Genomic DNA, 24664 nt, shown 5'->3' with positions numbered 1-24664 from the left:
GAAAAATGAATAAAGCAGCGTAACACATGAATGTGTAAAAAGAATCAATAAAGACAACCCCAAACTGAGGGAAAAAAGAAAACCCAGTAGTGTCCTAATTCTATTATGTGGATCAACCCAGCTTATAGTAGCAGGGATTCATCTCAATATTTTCCTTCAGTTCACTGTTCTTTAAGCCTGAGATAGGGAGCACCAAAAGTTCTAAGTGATGAAAGTTTGATTCTCAACTCAGATCCTCTTGGCATTGTTCCCTGTCTTGTCCAGTACTCTGCCTCTCTTACAGAAATGTCCCTTGGCAGGTAAAATTCCCATTTAAACCTTAATGGATTCATCACCATTTGGTAGCGTCTCCTTTTGCACATGATTCTTGGTACAACTAATGGACTCTGATTTCCCCCTGTAACTAAAGGCTTCCCTCTTGTCAAACGTCTTAGAACATGGTAGTGCATACCACCTTTAAAGCCTAGCACTCAGGAGGCAAGTGGATCTTTGTGAGTTCAAGGACAGCGTGGTTTAAAAATAAGTTCCAGGACAGCCAGAGATGTTACAGAGAAACCATGTTTGAACAACCCACAAAAAGTCTTAGAACACTTTGTATAGCATTTTCCCCTTTAGGAATTAGAATCTGATATTTAATTCTCTTTATGGTCATATACTTAGGGAACAGAATTATCACATGAGGAAACTTGGGTAAAGGAACAGGTATAGAAGAGGGGTATATGATCAAGTTTCTGCACTTTTTCTTTTGTTTAAACAAACCTACTCCAGTTGTAGTCAACAGAGTCATGCATATTATAGTTGATTGTTGTGGGAGCTGCGGGCCTCTTCCCACAGCCCTGCTCCTGGCCGCCTGCTAGCTTTACCCGAAATAACAACACAAAAACTGTATTCTTTTAAACACTGCTTGGCCCATTAGGTCTAGCCTCTTAATGGCTAATTCTCGCACGTGGACTAGCCCATTTCTAATAATGTGTGTAGCACCTCAAGGTGAGCTTACTGGGAAGATTCTAGCCTACGTCCATCCTGGGTCGGAGCTTCATCGTGTCTGCCCCAGAGAGGAAAGCTATCAAGTCTGAGCTCACTTCCTCTTCTTCCCAGCATTCTGTTCTGTTTACTCCACCCACCTATGTTTTAACCTATGAGGCCAAGCAGTTTCTTTATTAATTAAACAATGACCTTCCTCCATCATTTCCCCTTTTTCTGTTTAAACAAAAAAAAGGAAGGCTTTAACTTTAACATAGTAAAATTACATATAACAAAACAGTTATCAAGTAAAAATTACAATATTTATATCTATTTTATTTTTATCATAACTAAGGAAAACTATAACTATAACTATCTATCTATTCTTCAACTCCATCAAAGACTCCAGAAGGATATAATAATACCTGAGTAAACAAGAAATAAGCAACTTTCAAAACTCTAGAAATCACAGAGACATTTTGCTGCCTGGACAGTCACCCAAAGTTCCTCTGTACTGTTGGGGCATCCATCTTTGGCCTATAGACCCATAGTTTCCAGCAGACATTTCCATGAAGCAGGAAATTTCAAAGGCAGTTCAGTCACTTTCTGCTGTGTCCTTCAGAATGTCATGTAGATTCCTTCATGAATCAGGAACCCCAAAAGATCATCTCACCTTTAGGCAAGTTCAGTAGTCCTCTATCTGCAGGTTCTCTGTGTCCAGTTTATGCAACAGTCCAGGCAAAAGCAGTTTCTTGCCCAAATGGCTAGCCAACTCCATAAGGGGCCTCTTCGATGCCCATTTTTTTCTTGAAGTAGCTGATGCTGCCAGGAGCAGAGTATCTCATTGTCATGAAAAGCCCTAAGTTATTAAAACATTTAAAATGCCATGTTCTATAATCTTTGAAAGATATGAAGAATGCCTATCTAAAACATATCTATGTACATCTAGAAAGTCTTAACTAACATGACTACAAACTTGACTATTATAGATAACTATTTATTAACAACTTATATTCATAACATTTTTACATGAGCTACACAATCACAATACCTTAATCAATATCAGAAATACATATACACATAACAAAATTGACCTTAAATTTAAATCACTAAAGCAAAATCCATATCAATGTAAATTATTCATACCTATATCATATCCCCCTTTATATGTAAAAGAACATTTATAAACATTATTTGGGAATATGGACGGAGTTATTTCTCTCCAAACTGCTTTCTGCTGTATGGGGGCACTGATATTTAAGTCTTTCATGGTATAACCTGTGTGCTAGATTCATCTCAGTCAGAAGTCGAGTGAAGTAATTTTTTGAAGGTGTTCACAGCAACCCTTCAGGAGGGCATGGTCTATGGGATAGAAGCAATCCACAGGTGTCATCGTCTGTGAAAACAAAAGAAGAATCTCTTTTCCAAAGTGTATCCTTAGTTCCAAATTCTGAAGTCAAGGTGTTTTCAAAATATCTATCTTGGATTAGTTCAGCAGCACTTATAAACAAATATCTTTTAGCAGATGTTGCTCCTTCCTCAGCATTCAAACAATTCAAAGAGAGCATAATAGCATACAGTATCAAAATTCTCTGCTTATTTTCCATCTTTGTGCAGCTTTATTTTAACTCTATTTTGTTTATTTTTACTTTTAACTTTTTGCTTTTTGAGACAGGTTCTCTGTATATCTTTGACCTGGAATAACTCTGTGGACCAGGCTGTCCTTGAACTCTCAGGGATCCACCTGTCTCTGCCTCCCAGGCATTGGGATTAAAGGCGGGTGCTCCCACACCTTGAAGTCACAGAGGTCAATCTCCCTCTGCCTTCCAAGTGTTTGGATTAAAGGTGTGCCCTACCACACCCAACTACTCTCTTTCTTCCTTTTTTTTTGTTTTTTACTTTACGAACTTTAACTTTTAGTCTACATATATTTTCAACACACTGTAAATCATTTAGAGGTTTTCTTTGTTTTGGAATCTCTCTTTACTGTATCTCTCTTTTTCTGAACACATGAGCCTTTAAATTATGGAGCAATATGGGTAGGATTAAAGCCGTGGCTTTGGCAGCTAGATCCAGCCCATTCCTTAGTTTTCCAGCCTCATGGCAAAGGTACCGGTTGTAGCCATGTTTACCACCACAACTCTATGGCATTTTAAGGTCCCTGCCAGCAAGTAAGCTGTAGCATTCTGCTCATAGAGCACACTCAGTTGGACTGGACTGTCTGCCTGAAAGAGTCAGAGGTAGCAATGAATGAGTGTTCCCCTTACTCCGCATCTTCTCCAGCATAAGCTACCATTAGTGTTTTTGATCTTAGCCATTCTGACAGGTGTAAGATGGTATCTCAGAGTTGTTTTGATTTACATTTCCCTACTAGTTAAGGAAGTTGAAAAAATCTTAAGTATCTTTTGGCCATTTGAAATTCTATTTTTGAGAATTCTTTGTTTAGTTCTGTACCACATTTTTAAATTGGGTTATTTAGAATTATAATGTATAATTTCTTGAGTTCTTTATATGTTTTGGAGATCAGTCCTTTGTGTGATGTGGTGTTGGATGTAGATCTTTTACCATTCAGTTGGCTGCCTTTTTTGTCTTATTGACTGTATCCTTTGCTTTACAGAAGCTTCTCAGTTTCTGGAGGTCCCATTTATTTATTGTTGCTCTCAGTGTTTGTGCTACTGGGGTTGTATATAAAAGGTGGTCTCTTGTCCCCCTACATTGGAGACTACTTCCCACTTTCTCTTCTATCAGGTTCAGTGTGGTCATATTTATATGGAGGTCTTTAATCCATTTGAACTTGAGTTTTGTGCATGGGGAATAAATGTGGATTTGTTTTCATTCTTCTACAAGGTGACATCCACTTAAGACAGCACCATTTGATGAAGATGCTTTTTTTTTCCATTGTATAATTTTAGCTTCTTTTTCGAAAATCAGGTGTTCATAGGTGTCTGGATTAATGTCTGGGTCTTCAGTTCAATTCCATTGGTCAACATGTCTGTTTTTATGCCAATACCTAGTTGTTTTTATTACTGTAGCCCTGTAATAGAGTTTGATGTCAGGCATAGTGATTTCTGGAAGTCCTTTTATTGTACAGGATTGATTCGGATATCCTGGGCTTTTTTGTATTTCCATATGAAGTTGATTATTGTTCTTTCAAGAGCTGTGAAAATTGTGTTGTGATTTTGTTGGGGTTTACATTGAATCTATAGATTGCTTTTGGTAAGATTGCTATTTTTACCATGTTGAATCTTCATATCCAAGAGCATGGGAGATCTTTCCATTTTCTTGTATCTTCTTCAGTTTCTTTCTTCAGAGACTTAAAGTTCTTGTCAAATAGGTCTTTCACTTCTTTGGTTAGTGTTACCCCAAGATACTTTATGTTTTTTGTGGCTATTGTGAAAGGTGATGTTCCTCTGATTTCCTTCTCAGCTTCTTTATCCTTTGTATATAGGAGGGTACTGATTTTTTTTTTTTGAGTTGATCTTGTATCCTGCCACATCACTGAAGATATTTAACAGCTGTTAAGAGTTCTCTGATAGAGCTTTTGGGGTCACTTATATATACTATCTTATCATCTGCAAATAACAAAAGTTTGACTTCTTCCTTTCAAATTTGAATCACTTTGATATCCTTTTGTTGTTTTATTGCTATTACTAAAACTTCAAGAACTATGTTGAAGAGATATGGAGAGAGTGGACAGCCATGTCTTGTTCCTGATTTTAGTGGAATCACTTTGAGTTTCTCTTCATTTAATTTTATGTTAGCTGTCAGCTTGCTGTATATTGTTTTTTATTATATTTAGATATGTTCCTTGTATCTCTGATCTCTCCAAGACCTTTATCATGAAGGGGTGTTGGATTTTGTCAAATATTTGTCAGCATCTAATGAAATGATTCATGGTTTTTTCTTTCAGTTTATTTATATGATGGATTACATTGATAGATTTTTGATGTTGAACCAGCCCTGATTCTCTGGAATGAAGCTGACTTGATCATTGTTGATTTTTTTGTGTGTTCTTGGATTTGGTTTGCAAGTATTTTATTGAGAATTTTTGCATATATGCCCATAAGTGAGACTGGTATGTAATTCTCTTTCTTGGTTGAGTCTTTCTGTGGTTTTGGGATCAGGGTAACTGTAGCTTCATAAAAAGAGTTTGGCTAAGTCTCTTCTGTTTTTATTATGTGGAAAACTTCGAGGAGTATAGGTATTAGCTCTTCTTGGAAGTTCTGGTAAAATTCTGCACTAAAACCATCTGGCCCCGGCCTTTTTTGGGTTGGTAGTTTTTGATGACAGCTTCTATTTCCTTGTGACTTATAGGTCTACTTAAATTGCTCACCTGGTCTTGATTTAATTTTGGTATATGTTATCTATCTCAAAATTGTCCATTTTTTTTTTAAATTTTCCAATTTTGTGGAGTACAGGTTTCTATAGCAAGACCTAATGATTCTCTGAATTTCCTCAGCATCTATTGTTATGTCCCCCTTTTTGTTTCTGATTTTGTTAATTTGGATGCTCTCTCTCTGCCTTTTGATTAGTTTGGATAAGGGTTTGTAAATCTTCTTGATTTTCTCAAAGAACCAGCTCTTTGTTTCGTTGATTCTTTGTATTGTTTTCTTTGGTTCTCTTTTGTTGATTTCACCTCTCAGTTTGATTATTTTCTGTCTTCTACTCCTCCTGGGTGAGTCTGCTTCTTTTTGTTCTAGAGCTTTCAGGTGTACAATTAAGTCACTACTGTGAGCTTTCTCTGTTTTCTTTATATGGGCACCTAGTCTTATGAACTTTCCTCTTACCACAGCTTTCATAGTGTCCTGTTGGTTTGGATATGTTGTGCCTTCATTTTTGTTGAACTCAAGGAAGACTTTAATTACTTTCTTTATTTCCCCTTTGACCCAGGGGTGGTTCATTTGTTGACTGTTCAATTTCCATGAGTTTGTAAGCTTTCTGAGAGTAGTATTGTTGTTAAATTCTAACTTTAATTCCTGTTGATTTGAAGACACAGGGGGCTACTCCAATTTTTTGTATCTGTGGAGTTTTGCTTTGTTACTGAGTACATGATCAATTTTAGAGAAGGTTCCATGAGATGCTGAGAAGAAGGTATATTCTTTTGTGTTTAGGTGGAATGTTCTATAGATGTCTGTTAAGTTCATTTGATTCATTACATCTGTTGGTTCTCTTATTTCTCTGTTAAATTTCTTTTTTTTAATTTTTATTTTTTAAATTTATTTATTTATTAAGGATTTCTGCCTCGTCCCCGCAACCGCTTCCCATTTCCCTCCCCCTCCCCCGATCAAGTCCCCCTCCCTCATCTGCTCGAAGAGCAATCAGGGTTCCCTGACCTGTGGGAAGCCCAAGGACTGCCCACCTCTATCCAGGTCTCGAAAGGTGAGCATCCAAACTGCCTAGGCTCCCACAAAGCCAGTACGTGCAGTAGGATCAAAAACCCACTGCAATTGTTCTTGAATTCTCAGTATTCCTCATTGTCCGCTATGTTCAGCTAGTCCGGATTTATCCCATGCTTTTTCAGACCTAGGCCAGCTGGCCTTGGTGAGTTCCCAATAGAACATCCCCATTGTCTTAGTGTGTGGGTGCACCCCTCGTGGTCCTGAGTTCCTTGGTCGTGCTCCGTCTCCTTCTGCTCCTGATTTGGACCTTGAGATTTCTGTCCAGTGCTCCCATGTGGGTCTCTGTCTCTGTCTCCTTTCATCGCCTGATGAAGGTTAATATTCATGAGGATGCCTATGTGTTTGTCTTTGGATTCACCTTCTCATTTAGCTTCTCTAGGAACATGAATTATAAGCTCAATGTCCTTTATTTATGGCTAGAAACCAAATATGAGTGAGTACATCCCATGTTCCTCTTTTTGGGTCTGGCTTACCTCACTCAGGATAGTGTTTTCTATTTCCATCCATTTGTATGCAAAATTCAAAAAGTCCTTGTTTTTTACTGCTGAGTAATACTCTAATATGTATATATTCCATACTTTCTTCATCCATTCTTCCGTTGAAGGGCATCTAGGTTGTTTCCAGGTTCTGGCTATTACAAACAATGCTGCCATGAACATAGTTGAGCATATACTTTTGTTGTATGATAGGGGGTCTCTTGGGTATATTCCCAAGAGTGGTATTGCTGGGTCCAGGGGTAGGTTGATCCCGAATTTCCTGAGAAACCGAAACACTGCTTTCCATAGTGGTTGCACAAGTTTGCATTCCCACCAGCAATGGGTGAGTGTACCCCTTTCTCCACAACCTCTCCAGCAAAGGCTATCATTGGTGTTTTTTATTTTAGCCATTCTGACAGGTGTAAGGTGGTATCTTAAAGTTGTCTTGATTTGCATTTCCCTGATCGCTAAGGAAGTTGAGCATGACCTTAAGTGTCTTTTGGCCATTTGAAGTTCTTCTGTTGAGAATTCTCTGTTCAGCTCAGTGCCCCATTTTATAATTGGGTTGATTAGCCTTTTGCGGTCTAGTTTCTTGAGTTCTTTATATATTTTGGAGATCAAACCTTTGTCAGTTGCGGGGTTGGTGAAGATCTTCTCCCAGTCAGTGGGTTGCCTTTTTGTCTTAGTGACAGTGTCCTTTGCTTTACAGAAGCTTCTCAGCCTCAGGAGGTTCCATTTATTCAATGATGCCCTTAGTGTCTGTGCTGCTGGGGTTATATGTAGGAAGTGGTCTCCTGTGCCCATGTGCTGTAGAGTACTTCCCACTTTCTCTTCTATCAGGTTCAGTGTGTTCGGACTGATATTGAGGTCTTTAATCCATTTGGACTTGAGTTTTGTGCATGGTGATAGATATGGATCTATTTTCATTCTTCTACAGATTGACATCCAGTTTTGCCAGCACCATTTGTTGAAGATGCTCTCTTTTTTCCATTGTATACTTTTAGCTCCTTTATCAAAAATCAGGTGTTCATAGGTTTGTGGGTTAATGTCAGGGTCTTCTATTCGATTCCATTGGTCGACTTCTCTGTTTTTATGCCAATACCAAGCTGTTTTCAATACTGTAGCTCTGTAATAGAGTTTGAAGTCAGGGATGGTAATGCCTCCAGAAGATCCTTTATTGTATAAGATTGTTTTGGCTATCCTGGGTTTTTTGTTTTTCCATATAAAGTTGATTATTGTCTTCTCCAGATCTGTGAAGAATTTTGATGGGATTTTGATGGGGATTGCATTGAATCTATAGATTGCTTTTGGTAGAATTGCCATTTTTACTATGTTGATCCTCCCAATCCAAGAGCAAGGGAGGTCTTTCCATTTTCTGGTGTCTTCTTCAATTTCTTTCTTCAAAGACTTATAGTTCTTGTCAAGTAGATCTTTCACTTCCTTGGTCAGAGTTACCCCAAGATATTTTATGCTATTTGTAGCTATCGTGAAAGGTGATGCTTCTCTCATTTCCCTCTCTGCTTCCTTATCCTTAGTGTATAGGAAGGCAACTGATTTTTTGGAGTTGATCTTGTATCCTGCCACATTACTAAAGTTGTTTATCAGCTGTAGGAGTTCTTTGGTAGAATTTTTGGGGTCGCTTATGTACACTATCATATCATCTGCAAATAGCGAAAGCTTAACTTCTTCCTTTCCAATACGAATCGCCTTGATCCCCTTATGTTGTCTTATTGCTATTGCTAGAACTTCAAGCACTATATTGAAGAGGTATGGAGAGAGTGGACATCCTTGTCGTGTTCCTGATTTTAGTGGGATGGCTTTGAGTTTTTCTCCGTTTAATTTAATGTTAGCTGTTGGCTTGCTGTAAATAGCTTTTATTATATTTAGGTAGGACCCTTGTATCCCTATTCTCTCCTAGACCTTTATCATAAAGGGGTGTTGAATTTTGTCGAATGCTTTTTCAGCATCTAATGAAATGATCATATGGTTTTTTTCTTTCAGTTTATTTATATGGTGGATTACATTGATAGATTTGCGTATGTTGAACCAGCCATGCATCTCTGGGATGAAGCCTACTTGATCATAATGGATAATTTTTCTTATGTGTTCTTGGATTCGGTTTGCCAGTATTTTATTGAGAATTTTAGCATCGATGTTCATGAGTGAGATAGGTCTGTAATTCTCTTTCTTGGTTGGGTCTTTGTGTGGTTTTTGTATCAGGGTAACTGTAGCTTCATAAAAGGAATTTGGCAATGACTCTTCTGTTTCTATATTGTGAAATACATTAAGGAGTATAGGTATTAGTTCTTCTTGGAAGTTCTGGTAGAATTCTGCATTGAAACCATCTGGTCCTGGGCTTTTTTTCGAGGGGAGATTTTTGATAACCATTTCTAATTCTTCGCGAGTAACCGGTCTATTTAGATCATTCACCTGGTCTTGGTTTAGTTTTGGAATATGGTACTTATTTAAAAAAATGTCCATTTCTTTTGTATTTTCCAGTTTTGTGGCATACAGGCTTTTGTAGTAAGATCTAATGATTCTCTGAATTTCCTCTGTGTCTGTGGTTATGTCCCCCTTTTCATTTCTGATCTTATTTATTTGCTTGTTCTCTCTCTGTCGTTTAATTAGTTTGGATAGGGGTTTGTCGATCTTGTTGATTTTCTCCAAGAACCAGCTTTTTGTTTCATTGATTCTTTGGACTGTTTTCTGTGTTTCTATTTTGTTGATTTCAGCCCTCAGTTTTATTATTTCCATTCTTCTACTTCTCCTGGGCGCGTCTGCTTCTTTTTTTTCTAGAGCTTTCAGGTGTGTTGTTAAGTCCCCAATGTATGCATTCTCCGTTTTCTTTAAGTGGGCACTTAGTGCTATGAACTTTCCTCTTAGCACTGCTTTCATTGTGTCCCATAGGTTTGAGTATGTTGTCCCTTTATTTTCATTAAATTCAAGGAAGACTTTAATTTCTTTCTTGATTTCTTCCTTGACCCAGGTGTGGTTCAGTAGTTGACTGTTCAGTTTCCATGAGTTTGTCGGTTTTTTGGGGGCAGCGTGGTTGTTGCCTTCTAACTTTAATCCGTGATGATCTGATAAGACACAGGTGGACACGGATATTTTTTTGTATCTGTGGAGGTTTCCTTTGTTTCCGAGTATGTGGTCTATTTTTGAGAAGGTTCCATGAGCTGCAGAGAAGAAGGTATATTCTTTCCTATTTGGGTGGAATATTCTTTTATTTATTTATTTATTTATTTATTTATTTATTTTAATTTATTAATTTATTAAAGATTTCTGTCTCTTCCCAGCCACCGCCTCCCATTTCCCTCCCCCTCCCCTAATTAAGTCCCCCCCCCCTCAGCCCGAAAAGCAATCAGGGTTCCCTGTCCTGTGGGAAGTCCAAGGAACCCCCCACCTCCATCCAGGTCTAGTAAGTTGAACATCCAAACTGCCTAGGCTCCCACAAAGCCAGTACGTGCAGTAGGATCAGAAACCCAGTGTCATTATTCTTGAGTTCTCAGTAGTCCTCATTGTCCGTTATGTTCAGAGAGTCCGGTTTTATCCCAGGCTTTTCCAGACCCAGGCCAGCTGGTCTTGGTGAGTTCCCAGTAGAACATCTCCATTGTCTCAGTGTGTGGGTGCACCCCTCATGGTCCTGAGTCCCTTGCTCGTGCTCTCTCTCCTTCTGCTCCTGATTTGGACCTTGAGAATTCAGTCCTGTGCTCCAATGTGGGTCGCTGTCTCTGTCTCCTTTCATCGAAACAACCTAGATGCCCTTCAATGGAAGAATGGATGAAGAAAGTATGGAATATATACATATTAGAGTATTATTCAGCAGTAAGAAACAAGGACTTCTTGAATTTTGCATACAATTGGATGGAAATAGAAAACACTATCCTGAGTGAGGTAAGCCAGACCCAAAAAGAGGAACATGGGATGTACTCACTCATATTTGGTTTCTAGCCATAAACCAAGGACACTGAGCCTATAATTAGTGATCCTAGAGAAGCTAAATAAGGAGAACCCAAAGAAAAACATATAGGCATCCTCCTGAATATTAACCTTCAGCAAGCGATGAATGGGTGGAATATTCTATAGATGTCTGTTAAGTCCATTTGCTTCATTACCTCCAATAATTCTCTTAATTCTCTATTAGGTTTCTGTCTGATTGACCTGTCCCTTGGAGAGAGAGGTGTGTTGAAGTCTCCTACTACTAGTGTGTGTGGTTTGATGTCTGCCTTGAGTTCTAGTAATATTTCTTTTACATAATTAGGTGCTTTTATATTGGGGGCGTATATATTCAGGATTGAGACGTCATCCTGATGAATTGTTCCTGTTATGAGTATAAAGTGACCGTCTTGGTCTCTTCTGATTGATTTTAGTTTGAAGTCAGTTTTGTTAGAAATTAGTATGGCCACACCTGCTTTTTTCTTAGGACCATTTGCTTGAAACACCTTTTCCCAACCCTTTACTCTGAGTAGGTGCCTGTCTTTGTGGTTGAGATGCGTTTCTTGCAAACAGCAGAATGTTGGATCCTGTTTTCCTATCCAATCTTTTAGCCTGTGCCTTTTTATAGGTGAATTGAGCCCATTAATATTAAGTGATATTAATGACCAGTGGTTGTTTACTCCGGTTATTCTTATTGCTTTTGGTAGTAGAGATTGTGTGTCTCCCTTCTTTGAGATGTGCTGGTGAAGGGTCGCTAGATGCCTGAGTTATTGTAGGCAGTCTTGGCCATGTTGGATTCCTTGGGTTGCGATTTTCCTTCTAGTACTTTCTGTAGGGCTGGATTTGTGGCTACGTATTGTTTAAATTTGTTCTTATCCTGGAATGTCTTGTTTTCTCCATTGATAATGAACGATAGCTTGGCTGGGTATAGTAGTTTGGGTTTGCATCCATGGTCTCTTAGCTTCTGCAGAACCTCTATCCAGGACTTTCTGGCTTTCATGGTTTCCATAGAGAAGTCAGGTGTAAGTCTGATTGGTTTACTTTTATAAGTTTCTTGCCCCTTTTCCTTTGCAGCTCTTAATATTCTTTCTTTAACCTGTATATTTTGTGTTTTGATTATTATATGGCGAGGAGATGTTTTTCTTTGATCCAGTCTGTTTGGTGTTCTGTATGCTTCTTGAATATTTAAGTGAATATCTTTCTTTAAGTTGGGAAAGTTTTCTTCCATAATTTTGTTGAAAATATTTTCTGGGCCTTTGAGCTGTGACTCTTCTCCTTCTTCTATTCCTATTATTCTTAGGTTTGGTTTTTTTATTGTGTCCCATAGTTCCTGAATGTTTTGTGTTGAGAATTTGTTGGCTTTGCTGTTTTCTTTGATCTGTTCGTTTATTTTCTCTATGTTGTCCTCAGCATCTGAGATCCTCTCTTCTAGCTCTTGTATTCTATTGATTATGCTTGTTTCTGTAGACTCTGCTCGTTGGCCTAGATTTTCCATATCCAGCTGGTCCTCAGTTTGTATTTTCTTCCTTGCCTTCATTTCAGTTTTCAATTCTTGAACTGTTTCCATTACCTGTTTGATCGTTTTTTCTTGGTTTCCCAGGGTATCATGTACGTATTTACTCATTTCTTCAAACTTTTTGTTATACTTATCATCCATTTCTATAAGGGCATTTTTTTACATGTTGTTTAAGGGACTCTATTGTCTTCATAAATTCGATTTTTTCCACTTCTTCTGTGTTAGGTTGTTCAAATACTTCTGTTGTAAGATCCTTGGGTTCTGGTGTTTTCATGTTGTTTTTCAGATTATTGGGCGAATTCTTCCCTTGGCGCCTGCCCATCTCCTCCTATTGATCCTATCCAATGGGTCTTTTAAAAACTGGATCAGGTTTCCCTGCTGGCCAAGGGCTCCGCTTACAAAATGCCCTCACTCTCTTTCGTGGTTCCTGCTGCAGGCCAAGAACCCTCTCACCCCTCCGAAGGATCTTCAGGACAGGACCAGGCTCCCCGTGTGCCAGTGACCTGGCAAACCAAAGGCCTACCTCTTTGATTCAATTGTAGTAGGGCGATCTGCTCTCCTTATTGCATGCCTGTCCCCGCCGCTTGGGTCTCCTGCTGCTCTGGTCCCCGAAAGCCTCTTCCTGTATGCGGTGTCGCTCCGCAGTGTCTGGGCGCCACCGCTCAGCCTTGGTGAGTCTGGGCACCACCGCTCCGCCTCTCTCTCTGTTAAATTTCTGTCTGGTTGACCCGTCCATTGGCAAGAGTAGAGTGTTGAAGTCTCCTATTATTATTGTTTGGGATTTGATGTGTGATTTAAGTTTTAGTAATGTTTCTTTTACATATATGGGTGCTCTTGTATTGGGGCATAGATGTCGAGGATTAAGACTTCATCTTGATCAATTGTTCTTCTGATGAGTATAAAATGTCCTTCTCCATCTTCTCTGACTGATTTTAGCTTGAGATCTTTTTTGTTACATATTAGGATAGCCACACCCACTTGTTTCTTAAGTCCATTTGATTGGAAAACCTTTCTCCAACCATTTACTCTGAGGTATTGTCTGTCTTTGGGGTTGACGTGTGTTTCTTATAAAAAGCAGAAGGCTGGGTCCTATTTTCGTGTCCATTTTCTTAGCCTGTGTTTTTTTATAGGTGAATTGAGTCCATTGATATTAAGTGATACTAATTACCAGTGGTTGTTAACTCTGATTATTTTTTGGTAGTAGTGTTTGTGTGTCTCCCTTTTTTGGGTTATAATGGTGGGGTGTTATCTGATGATTCTGTTTTTGTGGGTGTTGTTAGTTTCCTTCAGGTGTGGTTTTTCTTCTAGTACTTTATGTAAGGCTTGGTTTGTTGATATGTATTTTTTAAATTTGTTTTTGTCATGGATTATCTTGTTTTCTCCATCCATGGTGAATGATAGCTTTGCTGGGTATAGTAGTCTGGTCTTGCATCTGTGGTCTCTTAGTGTCTGCAGCACATCTATTCAGGACCTTCTGACTTTCATGGTTTCCATTGAGAAGCTGGGTGTAATTCTGATAGGTTTACCTTTATATTTTACTTGACCTTTTTTCTTTGCAGCTCTTAATATTCTTTCTTTATTCTGTATGATTTGTGTTTTGATTATTATATGGTGAGGGGATTTTTTTTGATACAGTCTATTTGGTATTCTATAAGCTTCTTGTACCTTCATAGGGATATACATCTTTAGGTTGCGAAAGTTTTCTTCTACAATTCTTCTCCTTCTTCTACCCCTATTATTCTTAGGTTTGGTCTTTTCATAGTGTCCCAGATTTCCTAAATGTTTCGTGTTAAAAATTTGTTGGATTTAATGTTTTCTTTGACCAATGAGTCTATTTCCTCTATAATATTTTCAGCACCTGAGAGTCTTTCTTATATCTCTTGTATTCTGTTGGTTATACTTGTCTCTGTAGTTCATGTTCATATATCCAGATTTTCCATATCCAGAGTTCCCTTCATTTGGGTTTTCTTTTTACCTTTATTTCAGTCTTCAAGTCCATAACTGTTTCCTTCACCTGTTTGATTGTATTTTCTTGGGTTTCTTTGAGGGATTTATTAAATTTCTTCCAATTTTTTGTTTGTCTTCTCTTCCATTTATTTTAGAGAGTTATTCATTTCCTCTTTAAAAGTCTTCATCATTTTCATAAACTTACATTTAACTTTGTTTTCTTCTACTTTTTCTGGATTAGGATGATCAATTCTTTGTGTTGTGGAACCACTGGGTTCTGGTGTTGCTTTTTAGGTTTTTGGAGGAATTTTTGCTTCGGTCCCTACTCATCTCTTCCTTCAAATGAGGCCAGCAGTGTCTTTGCATCTTAGTCTAGTCCTTTCTGTGGCTGTCTGAGTATCTTGGAGTTTTTCTTGGTCTGATCTGTACTATCAATATCTGTCTCATAAAGCTTTTGAGGTTTCCACACACCTGCTCCCTTGGTCTTCTCTGGTGGTTTGCTGTCTTGGTGCTCCCTCTTAATTCCCTCAGTATTGTAGCAAGCTCTTGGTCCCCTCAGTATTATAGCAAGCTCTCAGTTCTTAGACAGGGTGTGGCTAGTAGCTTGGGGGCATCCAGTGAATGGGTTTGGGTTTAGGGGGAGCCTAGTTGCAGGAAACTTTTTGTTTGCTGGCTAGAAAGGCTTAGGAAATTGGGAAAGGGACCCTGGTTTTGTCCCACTGGGGAAGTCCTAGAGAGTGGGTAGGATGTTTGGTTGTGTGGTTGTTCACTCACCTCTTAAGTTCCCTCAGTATTGGAGCAAGCTGAGTTTCAGTGTTCCACCAAGGTTGCTGAAGGATAGGCGGGTTGGGGATGGGGGTGGTGTAGCTAGTAGTTTGGATATTGGCTGGATGCTTTGGGGAGGAGCCTAGCTGCAGGAAACTCCTTGCTTGCTGTCTAAAAAGCTAAGGGAGTTGGGGAAGGCCCCCTGGGTTTTGTCCCACAGGGGAGGTTCTAGAGAGTGGTGCATCTGGCCCTGTGACTGTTCACTGTCCCCTTTAGTACCCTCAGTATTGGAGCAAGCTGGATTTCACAGATCTACTGATTTCAGGAGGATCCAATTTTTTTTTTTTTTTAGTGATCTATTCATACTGAAAATTGTAGTTTAGAAACTCCAAGTATCTGTGTAGGTTTTTTGTTTTCTCTTGATGATTTTAACTTTATTCCACTGTAGTTTGATAAGATACAAGTAATTATTCTAATAGTTTTGCAATCATGAAGTCTAGTTTTGTGTCCTGTACTGTGGTTGATTTTATACAAAGTTCTAGGTACCATTTAGATGAACACATAATCTTTATATGTTAGACGCTATGTTTTATACATATCTCTTAAAATAGTTGATGTTTGGTATAATTAAGCCCTGAAATTTATTTTCAGTTAAAGTAAAAAAAAAACTCAATTTAAAAGTGGGATATTCAAGTCTCTTACCATTATTGTTTCAGGATGGATGTAACATTTTATGCCTTTAATGCTTTTGTTATTAAACTGAGAGTCCTGGTGTACAGTGAATCAGTATATAGTGTAGTTATGTTTTCTTAGTTAAGATGCCATTATCTCTGATCGTTAATTTTGTATTGAATTCTGATTCATCAAGAATGAGAATCATGACTTCAGTTTACTTACGGCTTCTCTTTGCTTGGTAGGACGATTTCCATCCATTTATTTTCAGTTTTTGGATGTCTTTGCAACACAGGTGTGTTTCTTGGAGACAGTAGATCATTGAAACTTATTGTCTAATCCAATCCACTACATAGCATCTTTTCCTTGACAAATTAATGCCATTTACATTTAAAGTTATAATGACGAGATGTCTCCTCTTTCCCATGATTGTCTGGCTGTTCTGATTGGTTGGATTATTTATAGTTCTATTGAACCTTCCTTGGTAATGTTTGGCAATTCTGGTTTTCCGTGTTGACATGATTGAGTCTTTCATGGCTGTCCTCTGATCATCTGTTCCTCTCATGATATGTACTTTTTCCTGTGTTCTCACTGTTGAGACTGTCTTCTTTTTTTTTCTTGTATATGTCATTTTTTTAAAAGAACTTTCTTCAATGTTAGTTTAGTTATCATGAATGGCTTTAACTTCTATTTATTTTGAAATATTCTTATTTCTCTATATATTTTAATTTTCTTTGTATAATAAAGTCAGTGGACAGTTACTTATTTTCACTCTTGAAATTAGAAACTTCATGCTTTCCTTACTTTTAGGGATACTGATAACAGATCTGAAGTTATTCCGATTTTTCTGACTCTATCAGAGTTGGCATTTTTTTTTCTCATTTTAACAATTCTTTTGTTTGTTTGTTTTATTTTACTTTGAATCTGATATACTATCTTCTCTTCAATTTATATTCTAGAGCAAAACCAGTAGCAGACACAATTGTTTAAAAACAGTTCTGTTGTTAGTTGAAGGAGAAGCGTACTACACTTTTGTCTGTTACAAATTTCAGAAACTCTGAAGTGCTTGTTGAATAAAATGTGTTTATATATGTTTTTCTTAGGTCTAGTTTCATCAATAATTAGTAAAGTTAGGAGGGAATTAAATAGAGGTAAAGTAGTGAAGAAAGAATAACAAGAAATGTGTATGTGATAGAGATATAAAAATTAATATAAAGTATATTACTTTTAGATAAAGAAAAGAGAAACATATATCTTTTTCATTCAGATGTAAGTTAAACAGCTCTATAGTTAAAGAAAAATTAAACACTAATAATAATGAAATAAAAAATTTAAAAAAAGGTAAAAATAAAAAAGATCCATAATGTGAAATATTTCATACACAATCTGGATGTTTCTGCCCACTGGGAGCTAATTTTTTCTACTTCATTTTAAAAATATTTTATTTCCCTTTTTTTGCACTGGTGATTGAATTTAGGTCCTCCCAAATGCCAGACAACCACTCCTCCACAGCACTATATCCCTAACCTATATTTCCTTTTTTGTTATGTACATATAACTTCTTAAAGGTGTTGGGGAAGTAGTCTAAAAATTCAAGCAAGTTAGGGCAATGTTTTTTTTTTTTTGAGGCACTGAAATTCCTCTTTCTCATTTCCCTATAGCTGGCAGTTTGGGGGTAGATTAGCAAGCCTGTGCTGGGCTTTTTTTGATTGACTGAGTCTCTGAGGTAAAGTGGAGCTCCTATCTGCCCATATTGTCCTTTTGTCTTTGTCTGTACTTAGGTTACAAAGTTCTACTTCCATTTTCCTGTGGTCATAGATCTTTATCTCTTCTCATCTATCTATCTATCTATCTATCTATCTATCTATCTATCTATCTATCTATCTATCTATTATCTATGTATCTATCTATCTATGTATCACCAATCTATCTATCGTCTATCTATCTATCTATCTATCTATCTATCTATCTTTCACTAATCTATCATCTATCTATCTATCTATCTATCTATCTATCTATTATCTATGTATCTATCTATCACCTATCTATCTATCTATCTATCTATCTATCTATCTCTCCTTCTATCCCTCCATCCATCAGCTATCTATCTATCTATCTATCTATCTATCTATCTATCTATCTTTCATCGTTTCCTGGCAGTCATGAGGTTGGGTATGAGGGGGATATGGGATGGCAGAGAAAGGAGAAAGTAGTGTGTGAATGTGAGAAAGTGGATAAGGATCTGGGTGGGTTTGTGCATGTTTCAGCTATAGACTCCCTTTCCCCAATATTGCTTATGTTTGTTTCCACTCTCAGTGCTACTATATAAAGTTCTCTGTGTACTTTCTGTGACCTGGATCCCTTTCTCCCCTAGGCAATGGCTGAAGGAAAGGGAATAAGGGTTCTGGAATGTGTGACATATATTTTGGAAGCATGGCTGTTAAGCAGCACTGTGTCCTTGAGAGAGAATATGTTGGCCCAGGAAACAGAGTGTGGAAGTGCCATCTGTCATCATCACTTCCAATTGTGAGCATCCTGGAAGGTTAAGTATATAAAGTATTTGACAGTAATGGCAGACTGTTATCCCAAAGCTTTGCCGCCGTATATTCTCCCCCAGTTGTGCTGCATGTTTCTGATATGCCTTTGTTTCACACTCACATTTGCCATTGCTCAGCTCCTCAAAGTTTACTTTTTGCAGGAAAGTCAAAGTCACAATACCCAAGATGCCTGGACTTCCAAATGCACCATGAACTCTGAGTCATTTTCTGGCCAGTAGTGGAAGAGAAGAAAAGTACAGGTCAGCTCGTCAGAGTGACAGCTGGATGGAGCTGAACTGTGATGGTGGAATAACTTGAAACTTTTGTTAGTTCTGCTTTGAGATTTCAGTGTTACTCTGGGAAGAGTTGCTCATTCTGACTTTGGGCCTGCTCTCTTTATGCCAAGTGGTGAGACCCAGTATTTTCCTTACTCACTAGGATTTGAACGCTTAATACATCATTTTGTGTGTGTGTGTGTGTGTGTGTGTGTATGTGTGTGTATGTATGTATGTATGTATGTATGTATGTATGTGTGTAAGTATGTGTGTGTATGTGTGTGTGTGTGTGTCCTGGGAAAACAGTGTTAAAGAAATCTTTGACTATTTGGGCAGATAGAGCAGTCATTTTTGGAAGAAAGATACAGATAGTCCAATGCGAAGTTGCAGAAGTTTATTTTTACATAGCTGTTTGAACACAGAGTTCATTTCACCTTCTTTTATTTTGCTGCATATATACACACAAGAAAGGAAAACTTTTCCCACTGGGAAGTTTGGTGACCATGATCAATGAAAGACCTTCCAGTTTACGGTGTTACATGGATTTCTTGAATAATATTCCCCTGGTAGGTGGTTACTCGGTGTATTCTCTCACCTTCAGGACATATGCCCTTAGCTGGCACAACTTCTGCCCTTGCTTGTAGGAAAGTGCTTTCTACAGAAAGAAAAGCAGATCTGTTACCTCATGAACTCCACATAGCTTCATCCCCACCCCTCCCTGCTTAACATACTGATTCCACTTTCTATACACATGGTACAGTAGCTGTTTGAACTCCCTTCCCTTAGTTTCGGCTCTTTCTGTCCTCTCATATCCTGTCAACTTGGTATCTTGTCAGTATTACATCCATTTTCCCCTTTTCTGCCTGCTGTCACATTGATTCTTTTATTTATTTATTTTTGAATACTCTGATACATCCTGACCTTCAGTACTCTCTGACCTTCATGAGCAGAGAGGAAATGTTCCCACTTACCAGAGACTTGGATTTTCCAGAAGAAGTCGTCTGTGGCACATATGCAAGCCGTGTATGTTGCATGAGTACTAAGGTACGTGATGTATGAATTGTCCTTAGTACTGGCTCTTACCTGAAGCAAAGTGAGTGGGGGAAGGGTTAAAGAGTGTCAAAACAGAGACGGCAGCATGAGATTGACCACGAAGCAAAATGAGCATTGCCAGGGCAGTATATGCATGGACTACCAAGTGTTTCTTCTTCACTATCAGGATATGCTTGAGACTTAGCAAGTTCTCTGTTGTTTATGTGTCAGGTTCAACTTTAGCCCCTACTGAGTGTAAGAAAGAAAGCTACTGATGTTTTCTCTGGCATAGTGAATGACTGAAGTTTAAATGTGTTTGTACACGTTGTCTATTGCATTTTCCATCTAATGCAGTGGAACTGTGTGTGAGTGACTGTGTGTGTGTGTGTGTGTGTGTGTGTGTGTGTATGTGTGATTGAGTGCATGTATCTGGGTTTTGTTTAGCTCATCAGCTGGTTTAGGGTAGATTTATTAAGACCTTTATTTTAGAAATAAGAGGGCCAAAGAATATTGTTGCATTGTGTTGAGGGCATTAGTTCTTTTTCACCTGCCTGAGGCTGAAGATCTCTAAATCTTAGTCAAAGAAAATGGTGCAAACCTCCCCAGAAACAAGAGGTATTAAAGCAGGAGGCACAGGTTCTCTACTCTGATGTATGACAAAGACTGGCAAACAAATGGAGTTTATAATCCCAGCTCTCTAACTTTGGTGTTCCGGTTTTGTGACAGAGTTCCTGCCACACTGATTTTTCTTTCTATCACTGGGAAATGATAGTACCGATACCTGGATTCCTTGCATGAGGTCATGAATCTTTGTACTATCTTAATGAAGGATACCGTTTTTAACTTAAAATAACGTGTTCATTGCACAAAGAGAAAATGTCCCAGGTTGAGAATTCTTGTCTGACTACGTTAGATTTCTTTTTTCTTTCATCCAAAAGATATTACACTTTTAATCAATGGTTATATAAAATGAATGAATTCTTGTACTTGACTTAACCCATCTGCTGTGCTCAAAACTAAGTAGAGACAATCAGCATATCTGCCCAATTCCAGATCAAATAGCATTTCTAGCACTTATTTTTTAATCCGGGTAACTACCAGGGACTTTTACCCTGTATTTCTATTATGGGTTTTGGTATAACTAAAAGTTTCCTTTCTCTTTTTGAAATAATTTTTAGTTAAGTTTTTTTTTTTAAAAAAAATTACATACATATATTGTGTGTATATATGGATGTGTTTTGTGAGCATATGTGAATGTGGTGTGTGTGTGTGTGTGTGTGTGTGTGTGTGTGGTCTGGTGTTCACAAACACACGAAGCCATGGTGTTAGATGCCCTAGAACAAGACCCATCTGGGGTCCTCCAAAAAGCAGCAAGTGCTCTTAACCATTGAACCATATCCCCTGCCCTTGAACTTTCATTTTGTTTGAACATTTTCAAAAAGACCAAGGAGAATGTTAAGGAATTGTTAAAGACAGTGAGAAGAAGGTGAACATTTTGGAACAATTGAAGAAAACAGTAGACCCAAGAATGAAGGAGGAGACATTGTGTGTCTGTGCATATTGTGTATAAATAGTCCCTCACCCTGAAGAACAGCAGAGTCACCTTTCTCCTATAGTTCCCCTTCCTTCCAAAGTATATTGATCTGCATCTTCTTGACTCTCCACCATTGCTGTATGATGTGGAGTCAGGGGAGAGAGGAGGTAGGGCCATAAGACCAATAGTGTTTCCTGTTCACTGCCAGTCCTATTTGTCTTTGTCTCATTGTGATTTTCCTTGAATTTTAGGTTTCCAATTGTTTTTCTTTCCGCTTAAACGTTCTTCTTGTTTCATTGTGAAAGACCTTTATCCACAGCTACAATTCCTCACTCACCAACCTCATTCACTACCTTATTACTTTACATTAGGAATTTCTAACACATACATTTCTAACACAAGCTCTCTGAGTTTCAAATCCACATATACAGAAACATTCAAAGGGCAGCATTTAGCACAATATTAGCTCACTGAAACTTCTTTACTATATAATACTTTTTTGTGCTAACTCTCAATTATTCACTTACCGCCATACATTTATTTTCATTGTTTGTAATTGTGAGTTTCACTTCAAATTGATTTGCATTTTTCATTGGAGAAATTTTCATGTTTAGTGAAAGTAGATTACGCCTGTAAGAGCAGAAAATGTAGAAACAAAGAATCACATTAAAGTCAAATACTCAGGTGTCCTTTATGGACAGGCAGAGAGAGCCCGCAGGACAAACTGCTTAGGAGACACCTGTAAAGCTTAACGCTTTACTCTGTAAGGCTTCTCTGTATCTGACTTATCTCAAAGTATTCCATGTTTCTAGCCAACACACGTATCTAACAGGATGAGATGATGGAGGCCAGAAAAACAAGTCACAGTCCTTGACACCCTCTTGAATGTGGATGCCAGGGCTGGCCAAGCTTCTTTCTCCTTGTCTGTTCCTAATTATCATCCCACGGTGGAACTTTATAATTTCACAGTTTACCTCAGTGCACTCATGTTTCCCTTTTCTTTATACAATTGTCTAAACCTCCCCAAATCTCTCTACCTTCCAAAAGCTGAAGTAGCAGAAGGATTTGAAACTTTCAGGTTCTCCTTATTCAATCTTGTAGATCAACCCAGCTTCATAGTAACCATTGATGTACCTCACCATTTTCCTTCAATTTGCTGCTGCTTAGGTGTGAAGTAGGGAGCAGGTACAGTTCTAGCTGACGAAATTTCAATTTGTAACTCAAATGCCCTTGGCCTCATTTCCTATGTTGCCCAGTGCTCTGCATTCCTTAGAAGGTAAATATCACTACCTAAACCAACACTGATTCATTACCATCTGGTAGAGTCTTTTTTCACATATGCTTCTGTATACTGTTAGTGGATTCTGATTCCTTTCTGTAATTAAAGGCTTCCTCTTATGAAAAGGGTTAGGAGCCTTTGTATACATTTTCTCCTTACAGGAATTAGAATCTGGTACTTCTTTCCCCTTCAGCCACAGAGTTAGATAATATAGAAACCTTGTGGTAGTATAGAAGGTGTATAACCGGTATATAAGTGGTATACAATCAAGTTTCTGCAGCGTTTTCTTTTGTTTAAACAAACTTGATTCAGTTGTGGTCCAAAACACCCTGCATATTGGAGTTGATGAAGATGTTGACTTTTACTGTACAATTTAGATAATTGTTCTGTGAGTAATTGATTCGTTTTGTTTTTGTTGTTATTTGAGTCAAGACATCCACTCTGTCACCAGGGGAGTCTTGAAAGTGCATTCCTTTGTATCTATATACCAGGTTTAAAATTAGAGATGAAATATACACTATCCATAGCTTATCCCCAAAATACAGTCAAGGCTCACCTCTCTGCCGATACTTCTCATGGTGATTAAATTGAGGAGACTGTAAACCTAGGCAGAAAAATCAGTTTGAACAGAAACTTTTGTTACCTAGTCATTTGGTATAAGGAATAGGCTTGTGAAGGTACAAAATGCTTCAGAGTTTAGAAAAGTGAAACTCAGCCACAAATAGTGAGTGAGAATCCAATATGTGTCCCCACCAAGAAGGAACATAGCTCTAGGAAGGTGGTATGGAAAAGGGGGTGCCTTACCAAGTGATCTGGCCATGGGCAGTCTCCAGAATTAAGCACACAATCAGGAAACGCATAACAGCCCTGGGCTGGTAGAAAACTTGAAGAGAAGGCATGCTGCAAGAGAGGACACTCCTGAGTCTTGACCATCTGGAACCTAGATCTCTCCTTTTATTTATAGCAGGAACACAATGAAACAAATGGGCAGCTCCACCCAGCTAAATTTGTCATATGTCGGGAACCCCTTCCATTGTGATCTTTTTTATTCTTCAGAAACAAAGGTCAGTATTCAGTTGGAACATCAAATTAGATTGTAGTGAATAAGATATGAGTTTTTTTCTGCCTGTATGTGAATAGAATGTTCTTAGATTAAGAAGATGGATCCAGTTCCAGTTTCTCTAAATAAGATTTGTTCTCTTTTATCCTTTGCTTTCTAACCTGCTCTTAATATGAAAATATGGAAATTTAAATAATTTCTCTTTGTCTCTGGAATACCATAAAATTTCACCTCCCTTGTGACTCAGAGAACTCCAACTAAAAAGTTTTCCATAGTTGAGCTAAGATTCAGAAGTTTATTATTCTTCATTCCCCTTACTTGTCACCTTAGGTCTAGGGAACTATGCCCAAATTCTTTAAATGATTGTTTATAAATGCTTGTTTACATTTAAAAGGAGATATGCTATAGAGATTTGCATTGGTAAGGATCTTGGTTTATTGATACAAATTTAAGGTCAGTTTTGTTATATGTATATTTCTGCTCTTGATTAAGGTATTGTTTGTGCATCTCATTTACAAATGTAATGTATAATTTAGAATTACAGGTTAATAGATAATCATCTATAATAGTCAATCTTATAGTCATGTTAGTTATGTTTTCTAGATATATAGAGATATATTTCAGTTAGATAGGTATTCTACAAATCTTTCAGAGACCTTCACAATGTTTTAAGAATTTAGACTTTTCATGACAATGACACACATCTGCTCCTGGCAGCATCAATGTACTTCAAGAGGAGGATGGATATCAGGAGGCTCTTTTGGAGTTTGTTAGCCATTTAGTTAAGTCACTAGAATGCTTAGTGTTATGCATTATATACTGGACAACAGAACTGAAAAAAAAATGAATACTAAAGCTGCCTAAAGAAGGTAAGTCAGTCCTTCAGGGTCTCTGCTTCATGAAAGTGTCTACCAGATATTCTGTAGGACATACAAAAAAGTGACTGACAAACTGTCAATCTAGGCAAAACTGTCTTTTAAATTTCCTGCTTATTGGAAAACTCTGCCATGCACTATGGGCCTGTAGACTAAAGGCGGATGCCCCAACGGTAGAGAACTTTGGGTGACTGTCCAGGCAGCAAGATGTCTCTGTCAATTTTACAGTTTTAAAACTTGCTTACTATGTACGTCCTGTAACTTAGGTAAAATCATATCCTCGTGGGGTAAAATATGTAGTTATAGTTTTCCTTAGTTATGATAAAGCATAAAGTAGATATAAATATTGTAACTATAATTCTTGCTTAACACATGTTTTGTTATATGTAATTTTACTA

The 24664-nt window shown here is 37.9% G+C and overlaps 1 protein-coding gene across 1 annotated transcript in view; it reads right to left on the bottom strand.

Moving 5' to 3' along the window:
• LOC121435723 (prolactin-inducible protein homolog) overlaps positions 1 to 23230 on the bottom strand; it is a 31309-nt gene extending 8079 nt beyond the window's left edge. Inside the window, exons 1-3 of the mRNA XM_041635189.1 lie at positions 23136 to 23230; positions 21580 to 21682; positions 19458 to 19569 (exon numbers count right to left, since the gene is read on the bottom strand). Coding sequence (XP_041491123.1) covers positions 19458 to 19569; positions 21580 to 21682; positions 23136 to 23230 — 310 coding nt within the window. The remainder of the gene's footprint in view (positions 1 to 19457; positions 19570 to 21579; positions 21683 to 23135) is intronic.
• Between the last annotated feature and the right edge of the window lie 1434 nt (positions 23231 to 24664).

This window comes from Microtus oregoni, unplaced genomic scaffold (assembly GCF_018167655.1).
Source record: "Microtus oregoni isolate MIOR12 unplaced genomic scaffold, Mior012 000046F_ref0000063, whole genome shotgun sequence".
NCBI classification, from domain to species: Eukaryota; Metazoa; Chordata; class Mammalia; order Rodentia; family Cricetidae; genus Microtus; species Microtus oregoni.
Note: the sequence above shows the minus strand (reverse complement) of the source record. Positions and strands in the feature narration are given on the sequence as shown.